This window comes from Dipodomys ordii, unplaced genomic scaffold, assembly GCF_000151885.1.
Source record: "Dipodomys ordii isolate 6190 unplaced genomic scaffold, Dord_2.0 Scaffold6, whole genome shotgun sequence".
NCBI lineage: Eukaryota > Metazoa > Chordata > Mammalia > Rodentia > Heteromyidae > Dipodomys > Dipodomys ordii.
The window spans coordinates 18,926,342-18,940,223 of record NW_012267222.1 but is presented as its reverse complement, the minus strand read 5'-3'; the positions used below and the strand labels follow the sequence as shown (position 1 = coordinate 18,940,223).

Here is a 13,882-nt window from a genome sequence, read left to right as displayed (position 1 = left end):
TGCTTATGTGGTGCTGAGGAATCGAACCCAGGGCCTCAGGCATGCAAGGCAAGCGCTCTACCACTGAGCCACCTTCCCAGCCCTGGAGAGAAATTCTTGACCATATGTTCCTAGAGACAAGAATAGTTGCTGGGGGGCTGGGAAGGTGGCTCAGTGGTAGAGCGCTAGCCTTGAGGTGAAGAGCTGAGGGACAGTGCCCAGGCCCAGAGTTCAGGCCTCACGACCGGACCCCCCCCCCAAAAAAAAGGAGTATTTGCTGGAAATTGAACATAGCCTCATGTTTAAAGGTCTTATGATAGTCATGTTGCATAATAGTGTCTCTATAGTGCACATGATAAATGATCTACAGCTGTGCACACACACAAATAACTGCTGTGCTTCTTAGGAGAGTGTGATATGGGCTGCACACTACCATCATTTCCATGCGGAGAGTCTCCCTGAACTTCCAAACACACAGAAATAGACAGGTGAAGAGATAAAGCCTTACTGATACCCTTTGGTCTCCTAGATCCAGCCATTCCTGAAGCTCAGACCAGTTATTTAAGGAGTTTTTCTCATCTGCAACTAAGAGTCCTGTCAAAAATCTTCTGCTGTCAAAACATTAGATTCCACCATTATGCTACTACCCTCCATATCCAGTGCTCCAATCCCAACTCACTTTGTGATCTCCTCCAAGGCTGACTCCGGTAGGGCCAACATCTCCACGAGCAGAGACAGGATCTCAAAAAGCAGTGTGTGAGGGTTCGGCGGGGCGGTGTCCGTCGGGGGATTGTGTTCTGGTACATAGGATGGGGTGGTCATGGTTACCATTGGAGGGCCCCTGGGTGTCCTACCTGCCTCCAGATCCCTCCTTCAGCTCTGAGTGGCTTGAACTTGTCCCTGCTCACCCACAGAACAGAAGAAGCGCCTGGTATCCGTCATCACAGCCAAGAAGTCTTTGAAGTCCACGTGACCATCTCCTGAGTGGGCCAGAGGGGTGACAGGGTGGCCAGGGACCTTCTAAAGCAACCCTGGCCATGGCACTAGCCTTCACTCATTGGGTGTGATTGTAAAAGTAATGCAGGTTCAAGGCAGAAAAATACAGAAAGGAGAAAGAAAACTAAATTCTGAGTTAGAAGCTACGGGTCTGTGATCAAATCCCAGGTCTACCACTTCTTACCCAGTTGACTTTGACTAAGTCTTTTAACCCTAGGAAGCTTTAGTTTCCTCATCTCTAAAGGGTATATGCTCATGGGCTGGGAATATGGTTTAGTGGTATGAGTGTTTGCCTAGCATACATGAAGCCCTGAGTTGGATTCCTCAGTACCACATAAACAGAAAAAGCCAGAAGTGATTCTGTGGCTCTAGTGGTAGAGTGCTAGCCTTGAGCAAAAGAAGTCCAGGGACAGTGTTCAGGCCCTGAGTTCAGGCCCCAGTACTGGCAAAAAAAAAAAGAAAAGAAAAAGGTATATGATCACATCTCACAGGAGATAAAGCAGAGGCTGGGGGCTCACATCTGCAGTCTAGCTACTTAGGAGGCTGAGATCCTTAGATCTCATGGTTTGAAGCCAGCCCAGGCAGAAAAGTCCCTGTGAGACCCTTATCTCCAATTAACCACTAAAAAACCAGAAGTAGTCCATGGGTCAAAATAGTAGAGCGACAACTTTGAGCAAAAACAGCTCAGGGCCAGTGTATAGGCCCTGAGTTTAAGCCTTATGACCAGCAAAAAACTAGACAAAAACAAAACAAAAAGCATGGGTTGTTCAAGCGGGAAAGCCCCTGCGCCCAGGCAGACCCAACCTGGGGCTCAGAGTGAAGCCCCCTGCCCTGCTTACCATTGACGTCAGCACTCATCAGCGCGTCCTCTACCTGGGCCTGTGTCAGGGTGAAGCCCATAAGGAACAGGATGTTCTTCAGGCTCTCTGCGTCCACCTCACCAGGGCCGTCGAAAATGTCGAAGTAGCTGCGGAAGGCTGATAGTGGGGGCAGGCTTACCCTAGGCACAGGGTGGGCCTTGCTGCCCCTGTCCATCCCACCCACAGCTTATTAAAATAGCAAAGCAGGGGCTGGGAAGGTGGCTCAGTGGTAGAGCGCTTGCCTTGCATGCATGAGGCCCTGGGTTTGATTCCTCAGCACCACATAAGCAAAAAGAAAAAAAGCCGGAAGTGGCACTGGGTGGCTCAAGTGGTAGAGCGCTAGCCTTGAGCTGAAGAGCTGAGGGACAGCGCCCAGGCCCAGAGTTCAGGCCCCACAACCGGACCCAAAAAATAAAAAAATAGCAAAGCAAACCGAGGGATGGTGGCTCAGGCCTACAATCCTAGCTACTTAGGAGGCTGAGTTCTAAGGATCATGGTCCAAAGCCAGTCCAGGCGGGAAAGACCATGAAAATCCTATCTCCACTGAGAAGTGGAGCTATGATTAAGAGGTGGAGTGCTAGCCTTGAGTATAAAAGCTCAGGGACAGCACCCAGTCCCTGAGTTCAAGCCCCAGGACCAGCACACACACACATCTCTACCAAAACCAAAAAAAGCCAGAGGGATGAAAGCAGTCAGCTCTCTTGCCCGACTTGAGCCTTGGAGATGGAAATGTTGCGTCTCCATGACAACAGGGCTAGCTTATTGTTTGTGAGTAGCTCAAGAAGGTAGAGCTGTACTTAGGAAAACATCTTGACCGCTGGCTCCCAAATGGCATGGGATGTTCAAGGCAGGGTCTCACTGTATAGCCTAGGTTGGCCTCTACTAGAGACCCTCCTGCTTCAGCCTTCTGAGCGCTGGGATTATAGAATTGTATCACCATGCCTAGCAGCCTAGGGAATTTAACGCTAAAAATAGAGTTTTAAGGATGTTACAGCAGACTTGAATGCATTCAGGAAGGACGAGGAAGGGACCACGCTAGTCAGGAGAGTTTCAGAGTTTGGGGAGGAGTGGGGGATGGGCAGATACATATTCTAGGGCCCAGACAGTGGTGAGGAGCTTACCACATGATGTCCCTCCCAAGAACCCTAGAGAGGAGAGGGCACTGTTCCTCACCCAGGATGGAGGTTCAGAACTTTTTAACGTTCGGATGAGTGGTACACAGAAGCCTGCCTAGGGCTGGTTACAAGCAGAGCCACTGTATGGGACCAGGGGGCCCTCTGCCCTACGAGCTGTCTCCAGAGAGGATACATGCAGGAACACGGAGTAGAGGAGGCAGAAGAGGCCTCAGAGTCTGCAGCTCTGTCCCCTTGAGGTGGCTCTGGGGACCCCAGCACACCCCAGAGTTTTAAGGACCCGGTGGGAGTGGCCTTGCGGGTTGCCGTCCCCCCTGCCCTGCCCGGTGCCCAGGCTGAGCGCAGGAGACCCTGGGGCAGCTGCCCGGGCCCACCTTCCTCCTGCTTGGTGGTTAGCTGCTCCTCAAACTGCTCCTCCCAGTTCTGGCACCACCGGAGGCCACGCTCTTCCATCTCCTGCCTGCAGAGGGTGACAGGCCCAGGGCAGCGCGGCCAGGGCAGCGGGCGGCTGGACCCTTCCTGCCCAGAGCTGCCCCTAGGTCGCCAGGGAGGGAAGGCAGGGCAGAAGAGGGTCATGTGACATAGGAGTGTTCTTCAAACCCTGGGGAGCAGGGAGGGGGGAAGAGGGAGGGACGAGGGAGGAGGGGGGAGGGGGACCCAGAGGAGAAGTGGGGCAGAGCTGGAGGGGCAGTGATCTAAGGGAGAGAAAGAAGAGGGGAGGGGGAAAAGGAGCCAGAAGGCTGGAGTTGCTGGAGTAGGGAGCTCAGAGAAGACAGGGGAGGGTAGGAGTCAGGGACAGAGCAGGCAGACAGCCACAAGAGTATGAAGGGGACAAGGGACAAGGCTGAGAATAGCAGCCCTGGCCCCAGGGCTCCTACCATGCCTTAGGGTAGTTCCTCTCGTTGTGGGGCATGGGGTCTGGCCATCTCCAGGCTAGCTCCGGGTTGGGGGTCAGCAGGACTGGGCCAGGCTCTGACCCGGTGGCTGTGGCTGCCATGGGGGCAGAGGTTGGAACTGATTGCTGGGTCCACGTTGGGATGGTAGCCGAGGCCAAGATGGAAGGCTGATTCAGGGTCAGAGGTGAGGCTGGGGCTGAGTTGCTGATAGACACTGATAAGGGCACAGTCGTGGGAGTCCTAGAGGACCTCCGGGCTGCCAGAGCCCGGGCCTTCGAGGCTTTCCGGTGGGTGGCCTCCTCTTCTTCCACCTCTAGCAGGCACTTCATGAACCCCTGGAACAGGGTCCCGGGGCTCGGGGTCCCTGCAGTCACCCCAGATTCCTGCATTGACTTCTGCACATGGCCCAGTGCCACCTTCTTGCCAACGTCCCTCATCTCCTGGGGACAGGGGAGGACATATGGGAGGCCTGCAGTCCCAACTGACTGACAGATCTGGGGCTGCTCCTCCTCCTCTGAATATTCACGATTTTTCAGCGTTGGCACTCTTCTACTTGAGCCACAGCTCCATTTCTGGGATTTTTGCTGGTTAACTGGGGATAGTCTCATAGACTTTCTTGCTCAGGCTAGCTAGCTTCAAACTGTGATCCTCAGATCTCAGCCTCCTGAGTAGTTAGGATTACAGGTGTGAGCCACCAGCACCAGCAGGAGATTTTTGGATAGCAGCCTTGCTAATGGAGTCAGACTAGAGCTTTCAGATTTCTGCTTCTTCCAGCCTACCTGTCTACCAGGCAGTCCTGCAACAAGTCCCGCTGGCACCACCTCCAAAATCCTGTGTGCTTCCTTTCATACCTGCCACCACACCCCTGGCCTCAGTCACACACTGTCCCTCTGCCAGTGCCCTGCCCCAATTTCTGCCCTGGTCCCAGAGCCCAGTCCATTAGACAGCTACTGCAATCATGTGACTCCAGCTCAAGTCACGTCGTCTCACAATATTGCCTAAAATTGGTTCATCGCTTGGCTTAGACTTGAAATGTACCCCCCCCCAGATCTTCACCCTGGCATCATGAGCGGGCACAATCTGACCCCACACCAGCCTTTAGAATTCATCTCCCACTGCCCCAACCCCACCTTCTTCACTCTGCCCTACCTGCTGGGCTTAGCGTTGACAAGCCTCTTTTCTCCCAGACCCTCTCCTCCTCTCCCCTATCCTCTTCCCTTCCCCCTCTCCCTACTCTTCTTCTTCTCTCCCTTTCCCTCTCCTCCCTTCTCCTTTTCCATATCGTCCACAGGATTGGGCAGGACTGGGCAGGGCTGGAAAGAGGAGAAAATACTTAGGCAAAGATCACTTCCTGTTTTTCATCTGACTTCCTGTCAGCCCAGGCAGGTGCTTGCTATGATTCCCACCCACTCATTTATTCACCACCAGGTTCATGTTGAGTACCTACTGTGTGCTGGACATTGTTTTAGGCACAGAGCATGCAGTGGTGATTAACAGTCCATGTTAGTGACACAGAGTGAATAACACAGAATAACATAGTAATTAATTCTGCTCTAGATAATAAATAGGCTTATAAATGAGTATAATCATGTCACATAAGTACTACATGGTCCTACATTATCCTTAATGTGAAAGTGCTGCTGGCAAGCTATTTTGGGGTAGCTATCAAAGACTGCTAAGAAACTAACATTTAAACTGAAACTTTGCTGACTTGTGTAGAGTCCGCCATGAGAATATCTATGGGTACATTTCAGGCACAGGGATAGCTTGTGCAAGGGCCCTAAGGTATAAAGAAGTGTCGCATATCCAAGAAATAGAAATCTCACCAAACCTGGTCATAAAGCCTTATGGCTTTTGGTCTTACTCTAAGAGGATGCAGCCTGGATCAGGGTGATGAGGAAGGGAAGGCAGGACAGAGGCAGAGGCAGGATTTACTTTGTAGGCAGTGCTCTGTAGGGCTTCATGATATGTCAGATTATAAGGATTATTGGGGGGGAATCAGAAGTGTCTGGTTTGCTGAGATGAGGAAGACTGGACTGCAGCAGCTGTGAGGTGGGACCATGGTGTCCTGCTCTGGACTCATTCAGAATGAGGAGAGAACTTCTCTCCACAGAACTCAGCCAGGCAGCAGGCTACAAGAGCCTGGGATTTACACAGGGTCTGAGATCTGATCACATTAAAAGCCAGCCCAGGCAGGAAAATCCATAAGACTCTTACGTACAATTAACTAACAAAAAGCGGAGAACAAAACAGCTGAGGAACAGCACCTAGGCCCCAAGTTCAACCAGTACCAGGACACAGAAAGGAAGAAGCAGCGGGGTGCCGGTGGCTCACACCCATAATCCTAGCTGAGATGTCAGCTAGAGATCCTGGCTGAGATCAGAGGATCGAGGTTCAAAGCCAGCCCAGGCAGGAAAGTCCATGAGACTCTTATCTCCAATAAACCACCAGAAAACCAGAAATGGTGTTGTGGCTCAAGTGGTAGAGCGCTTGCCTTGCACTGAAGAGCTCAGGGACAGCGCCCAGGCCCAGTTCAAGCCCCACAACTGACCAAAAAAAAAGGAAGAAATAAAGGAAGGAAAAAAAGGGAGTTGGGGAAGAATTGGGGAGGTGGGTAGGGAAGGGATGGTAGGGGAAAAACAAAGGAGGAGGTAACAGTGCTCAGTAGGAAATGTACTCAATTACCAATTCTGTACAGTATCTTTACAATAAAAAATATATATTAAAAAAGGAAAATGGCAGGGTGGGGCCAGCCTCTAGGTATTCAGGGAAGTGCTGGCTAAGGGCACGTTGTGGAAGAATTCACGCTGGTGTGGAACCACAAGTGTCATCCTCACACGTGTGCAATCACACGTCATGCTCTTACACACAGGCTCATACTGCACTTCTCCCCCCTCCCCCCATTTGATGCCCAGCGCCATCCTATTTCTGTCTTTGCCCTTCTTTGTTCTGCTTCCCTGTCATCCCACACCCTGTTCCCCATTCCCACCCCCTACTAGTCCTACTTACTGGCAGAAGAGGCTCTGGTGCTGGCTGGTCCTCCATAGCCTTGCCTCTAGAGAGGGGAGAGACCCCAGCGGAGGGGCTCAGCTCAAGGTTGCCCCTTGTGCCCACCTCTAAGCCTCCCAGGATGCTCCATCCCCCCCAACCCACCTCTCATGTTCTCATGCACACCAGCCACCAGAAAGATGGTGCCGATGGGGAGACCGAGGCCCAGAAGTTCGTTTCTACAGCAGTTCACGGGGCAGCCAGGACTAGATCGTACCCCACCTGTGCCTTAGGACGGCAGTCAGGGCAGGGGATGGCTGTGCGTGTGACCTACCCTTGCTTGTGGGCTTGAGGTTCTGGCGTGGGTGTCAAGGAGGGACTGGCTGCAGCTTCCAGGGGCATCAGCAGCATTGCTTTCTGCGAGCTGTCCTCACCTCCCCCTGGGGTGAGCTGTGGCAGACACTCCCATGAGATGCTTCTCTCCCTGGGGACATCGTCACCCACAGACTGTCCCCAGCTGTCCAAGGTACAAGAAGACTCTGTTGATGGTGTCACATTTGACCCATTTGCTGCCTGGTGACCTGGTGGTGACTGATAACAGACACTTATGCTGAGACCAGCGATTATGCACTATGTCCCGCCCCCTGCTGGCATCATCCCACTGAGTCCCCCAGAGCCCCTGTAAGTCTGCATTGGGCCCATCTTGTGAGGGATAAGGAAATTAAGACACAGAGAAAGTATGACCTACCCAAATTCTACTCCATGCTCCACGCCGCCCTCCCCTTCCGCCCCCAGGCCAGGGAGAGTGAATGGGACCCCAAGAAAGCAAGAAATAAACACCATTCTTTGGGCTGGAGGCATGGCTTCAGAGAGAGAGAGCACCTGCCTAGAACCACTAAGCCTTGAGTTCAATTTCCAGTACTGCTGACATAATGCTCCATGAACTCCTTAGTAGGGAGGAGATTGTACACAGATTTCTACATGTATTACAAAGTTACTGATAAAGATGGTATATTTGAATAATCATAAGTATGTGAGTGGGACAAAATAGAGATTGTAGAGTACAATGCAGCCCAGTGGTAGAGCTCCTGCCCAGGATGGGCGAAGCCTTAGGTTAAATCCCTAGCACTAAAGAGAGAAATTCTAGGCATGGATTCAGGTACATGCAAGTTGATTTGTGACAACTTTGAGAAAGGGTCATCTTCAATAAATGGTGGGGGAATAATTGGGTAGCCACATGCAAAAAAACAAACAAACAAAAAAGTGTACCAGTGGCTCACTATAATCTTAGCTACTCAGGAGGTTGAGATCTGAGGATCACAGTTTGAAGCCAGGCTCGGCCAGAAAGTCTGTGAGACTCTTATCTCCAATAAACTACTCAGGAAAAGCCAAAAGCAGCCCTGTGGCTCAAGTGATAGAGTACTAGCCTTGAGCACAAAGAAGTTCAGGGGCTTGAACTTGAATTTTTTGCCCAGGACAGGCAAAATATAAAAATTTTTAAAAAATTGAAAAACTTAGGCAAGTATTTGAAGGACATTTCTCCAAAGAAGATAAACAAATATGTATGTTTTAAGTTCATGATAGCCAACCTCTTTAGGTCAACCTTATAAGGAAATGCAAATTAAGACTGCAAGGAATTTCAACTACCCAGTCTCTTTGAATGCCTAAGTTTGGAAATACTGCCCCCATGCAGTGCAGGACAGCTGAGTTGAAACTGAGATCCTCATACATTGCTGGTAGGGATGCAAAATGGTCCAAACACTTGGGAGAAACATTGGCAGCTTCTTAATCATTTCTACCCACACCACCATATGATCCATGGCCCATTCAGCTATTTTCCCAAAAGCAATGAGTATGTTTGTCCAGTGTGGGTATGCATGTTCATCAAAGTGGTGCTGGTAATAGTCAAAAACTGGAACCGGGCACAGGGGGCTCATGCCTGTAATCCTAGCTAGTCAGGAAGATGAGAAGCGTCATGGTTCCAAGCCAGCCCAGGCAGGAAAGTCCATGAGATTCTGATCTCCAATGAACCAGCAAAAAAGCCACAAGTGGAGCTGTGGCTCACAAGGTAGTGTGCTAGCTTTCAGCAATAAAAAGTTAAAGGACAGGTCGGGCACTGGTGGCTCACGCCTGTAATCCTAGCTACTCAGGAGGCTGAGATCTGAGGATCGCAGTTCAAAGCCAGCCCGGGCAGGAGAGACCGTGAGACTCCTATCTCCAATAAACCACCAGAAAACCGGAAGTGGCACTGTAGCTCAAGTGGTAGAGCACTCGCCTTGAGCTGAAGAGCTGAGGGACAGCGCCCAGGCCCAGAGTTCAAGTCCCACGACCGACAAAAAAAAAAGTTAAAGGACAGCACCCAGGCTCTGAGTTCAAGCCCCAGCATCAGTAAGAAAAACAAAAACAAACAAAAAACCCTCAAAACACCCAAGTGTCCATCACTAGGCTAATGGATAAGGATATCATGATGAATCAATACCAGGGAATACTACTCAGCAAGGAAAAGAATGCAGTGCTCATAGGCATAGGAACACCTGTGATTTTTAAATTAATCAGATTGAGAGGAAGAAAAAGATGAATAGAATGTATGCTGGGGATAAGGGGGGAAGGCATGGCTCAGTTAGTAGAGCACTAGCCAATGAGTGAAAGTGGCAGACACTGAGATTGAGTTCTGGTAAAAGAAAGAAAGGAAGAAAAAGAAAAAAAAGAAAGAGAGAAAGAAGCAAAGAAGGAAAGAAAGAAAGAAGGAAAGAAAGAAAGAAAGAAAGGCAGGCATGCCAGGTGTCAGTGGCTCATGCTTGTAATTCTAGCTACTCAGGAGACTGAGATCTGAGGATGATGGTTCCCAACCAACCTGGGCAGAAAAGTTCATGAGACTCATAAGTTAAATTAATCAGCAAAGAGCAGGAAGTAGAGGTGTGGCTCAAGTGGTAGAGTACTAACCTTGAGCAAAAGTGCTAAGTGAGGCCCTGAGTTCAAGTCCCAGCACACAAAAGAAAGGAAGAAAAAGAAGTGCAAGGCCCTGAGTTCAAGACCTAGTACCCGCACATGAAAGAAAAAAAACAAAAACGTTAAATTGAATATGTGCTGTGCAAACTAGCAAGTGTGTGTCAGTCATACCTCACTAAAGCTATTTTTATAAACCCCTAAAACTTACAAATAAATGTGAAGAAAAGTCTATATAAATAGGAAAAGGTACCATGCTCTAACCATGGCTGGCAAGATACGGCGAGGCCCAGCTCCTATATATTATGGTGCATGGAACTGTGTCTGCTCTGTTCAGCTCAGCATGGTCCAACCTGCATAGAACCTGCCCCCCTCCCCCCACCCAAGACACATAGTAGGGCCTCTCTGAAATTAAGACTTAAACACTTTCAATGCAGGCCCTCTGAATATCCCCACAGACTGGGTGCTTGGCAGCTATGGCAGACCCAAGAGCTGCTGACCTGCCCTGGCTACATGTTATCTTTAATGTCCAGCACCAGTCGAGGAGTACTTCCTGCCTTCAGTGGAAATCCCTGCCCTCAGCCTCCCAGTCCCTTCTGCCGGTAGGGTTTCCTGGGGTGGGGGTGGTTACCTGGCCGCTTTCAGTCCCTGGGTTCTTCCATGTCCCTAGCTGGTCCTTGGTCTCTGTCCCCAGCTGCTGCAGCCCTCTGAGAATGGCTCCAGAGTAGCTTACGTGCAGTCCCCCAAGCCCTTCCAGGGCTGTCCAAGATGACTGCTTCCTGAAGGGAAAAATCCACAAGGGCCTCAGCTCCTAGCCTGGAGCTGGTCTCTGCTCTAATACTTCTGAATGGATCCCAGAGGCTTAACGCCTAGGAGAATGAGGGAAGATCTAGCAAAAGTTACCAAGCCACAAAGATTTTGACATCAATGGAGAAGGGGATAAGGATTTCATTTTTTTTTTCCCCAGACTGGGAACTTTGTATCTGACCTTTTCTTTCTTTTTTTTTTTTTCTTTTGTCAGTCATGAGGCTTGAACTCTGGGCTTGGCCCTGTCCCTCAGCTCTTCAGCTCAAGGCGAGCGCTCTACCACTTGAGCCACAGTGCCACTTCCGGTTTTCTAGTGGTTTGTTGGGGCTAAGAGTCTCATAGAGTTTCCTTCCTGGGCTGGCTTTGAACCATGATCCTCAGATCTCAGCCTCCTGAGTAGCTGCTAGGATTACAGGTGTGAGCCACTGGTGCCTGGTTGGCCCTGGGTTTTATGTAAACTGCTCACACACACACACACACACACACACACACACACACACACACACACACAGATCAAGTCATTCATCAGAAAGGCAAATGCCAGGTGGGGATGATGTCAACTCCAAACCAGGTGTGCAATTTCAAAAATTACCTTGTGGGCTTTCTGTTATTGATCCAGATAACCTCACCATTTAGCCATAAACCCACATTCCGGCCTCACCTAGCCACATTCCAACAAAATGGCCTTTGCCTGGAACATAGTTACCAGGAGAGGCAGCTAGGTTTACTTCAGCACAACAGGGCACCATTCCACAAAGCAGCCTCTAAGTACAGTGCATCCTGAGCCACGTCATCTCTTTTCTCATGCATTGTTTACATAATTTCATGGTCTATGTGATTTCATCATTTAAGATTATAGCCTAAGCCAAGTGCCAGTGGCTCACACCTGTAATCCAAGCTACTCAAGAGGCTAAGATTTGGGGATCTCAGTTTGTAGCCATCCCAGGCAGAAAAGTCTGGAAGATTCTTGTTTCCAGTTCACCACTAAAAGCCAAGAATGTGGCGCAAGTGGTAGAGTGCTAGCCTTGAGCAATAATGTTCAGGGACACCACCCCGGCCATGAGTTCAAGCCCCAGGACTGGCACAAGGGAAAAAAATGGTTAGCGCAAATTATCTTGAGTGCAGTTGGTGCTACGAAAGGGAGGTTCAGGGTGCTGTGGTTGGCCAGATTGGCCTAGTCTGGGAGTTCTCAGTTCTGTCTCTCACCTGGACCCCTCCTCTGGGAGCTCCCTTGCCTCCCCCACCCCCAAAACAAAAAACTCACCCTGGTCCTGCTGGGGGCTTCTGCTCCTGGGTCCCAAGTTCTCTAGGCCTCTTCTCTGATGCTTCAGTGAGTCCAAACCTCCTCTCTTGCCCTCGGGGAGATGGAGACTGCTTGGAGCTGCTCCTCTGTGCAGGATGTGGAAGCATCTGGAACAGAGATGTCCACAGGGGCTGGCTCAGGGGCTGGGCCTGAGCACCCATTCTAGAGCAAGAACTCCAATCCTCCCTGGCCTTCCCCTGGCCTTGGGGACGAAGATTCTCATACTTAACTGGAGAAGGTACTGGAAGAAGTGCAGAGGTGCCAAGAGGCAGAGAGACAAGTCCTTTGGACTTAGAGGTCCAGCCCGAAGCTATCACTCAGCACTGCAGGCTCTTGCACGAACCTAGAGTTGAGATTAGCACCTGAGCCCAGGGGATCACCTTGAGAACAGCCCAAGAGAGTGCCGAGGACTCTGAGACACGCTGGTCACAATTCCACTCTCCAAAGTCTGGCATCTGCTTTTTAATTGTGTGTGTGTGTGTGTATGCGCGTGCGCACGCTGGTCCTAAAGTTTGAATTCAGGGCCTGGTCTCTGTCCTTGAGCTTTTGTGCTCTACCAATTGAGCCACAATTCCACTTCTAGCTTTTCAGCGGTTATTTGAAGGTAAGAGTCTCCCAGAGCCAGCTGCTGGGGGGCTCACACCTGTAATCCTAGCTACTCAAGAGGCTGAGATCTGAAGATTGCAGTTCAAAGCCAGCCTGGACAGAAAGTCTTATCTCCAATTAAATGACAGAAAAGGCCAGAAGTGGTTCTGTGATTCAAGTGGTAGAGTGCTATACTTAAGTAAATGGAGCTCAGGGGCAGCACCCAGGATTAGAGGTCAAGCTTCAAGACTGGTGGGTGAGGAGGGGAGAGAGGGCTCATGGACTTTGCTGCCTGGGTTGCTTTTGAACAGCAATCCTCAGATCTCAGCCTCCTGAGTAGCTAAGATTACAGGCGTGAGCCACTAGTGCCTGCCCAGCTGAAAGCAGCTCTTTCTTACAGGACTTCTCAGAGCCTTTAAAAAACTAATGTACATTTTATTTATCTACTTATTTTTTTTTTGGCAGTACTGGTTTGAAATGAGGCCTGCAAGCTTGTTAGGCATGTGTTCTACAATGTGAACCACATTCCTAGACTTTTTTCAGATAGAGCCTAGTCTGTCTCCTTCCTGCCCCTTTTTTTGGCCTAGGCTAGCCTCTGAAAGCAATCCTGATCACCACCTCCTCAGTAGCTGCTTTTTTTGTGTGTGTGTGTGGTCAGTTGTGGGGCTTGAACTCTGGGCCTGGGCACTGTCCTGAGCTCTTCAGCTCAAGGCAAGCACTCTACCACTTGAGCCACAGTGCCATTTTCAATTTTCCGGTAGTTAATTGGAGATAGGAGTCTCACTGACTTTTCTGCCCAGACTGGCTTTGAATCATGATCCTCAAATCTCAGCCTCCTGAGTAGCTAGGATTACAGGCATGAGTCACCAGTGCTGGCTAATATACATTTTTACAGCGATCCCCAGATGTCACAGCTCTTTGCTGCAGTAGACGCAAACTCCATGTTCTTGGATGTGGCTAAGGTAGAGGAATTGGGGAGCATCTGTCCATCTGTTTTCAGGACCTCAAGGTCTCTGCTGGCAATCTGCAGGTTGCCACAGTGCCTGCCTACCCTTTCCTGGAGAGATCCTTTCCTTTTTGCAAGGCTAACTTTTTTTGGGGGGTGGGGGGGTCCAGTTGTGGGGCCTGAACTCTGGGCCTGGGCACTGTCCCTCAGCTCTTCAGCTCAAGGCTAGGGCTCTACCACTTGAGCCACAGCGCCACTTCCGGCTTTTTTCTTTTTGCTTATGTGGTGCTGGGGAATTGAACCCAGGGCCTCAGGCATGCAAGGCAAGCACTCTACCACTGAGCCACCTTCCCAGCCCCAGTCCTTTTCTAAGCCTTTCTCAGGGCTGTCCTGCCACCCTCCATGCAGCCTCCCACTCAGCTGTACCACCAGTCTGTGCAAAT

At 50.4% G+C, this 13,882-nt stretch overlaps 1 protein-coding gene across 1 annotated transcript in view; it reads right to left on the bottom strand.

The window, feature by feature from the left end:
• Positions 1 to 12,069, bottom strand: part of Spata21 (spermatogenesis associated 21) — a 17,837-nt gene extending 5,768 nt beyond the window's left edge. The window contains exons 1-7 of the mRNA XM_013032734.1: positions 11,870 to 12,069; positions 10,430 to 10,577; positions 3,847 to 4,304; positions 3,343 to 3,428; positions 1,815 to 1,952; positions 888 to 959; positions 659 to 776 (exon numbers count right to left, since the gene is read on the bottom strand). Coding sequence (XP_012888188.1) covers positions 659 to 776; positions 888 to 959; positions 1,815 to 1,952; positions 3,343 to 3,428; positions 3,847 to 4,304; positions 10,430 to 10,577; positions 11,870 to 12,069 — 1,220 coding nt within the window. The remainder of the gene's footprint in view (positions 1 to 658; positions 777 to 887; positions 960 to 1,814; positions 1,953 to 3,342; positions 3,429 to 3,846; positions 4,305 to 10,429; positions 10,578 to 11,869) is intronic.
• Between the last annotated feature and the right edge of the window lie 1,813 nt (positions 12,070 to 13,882).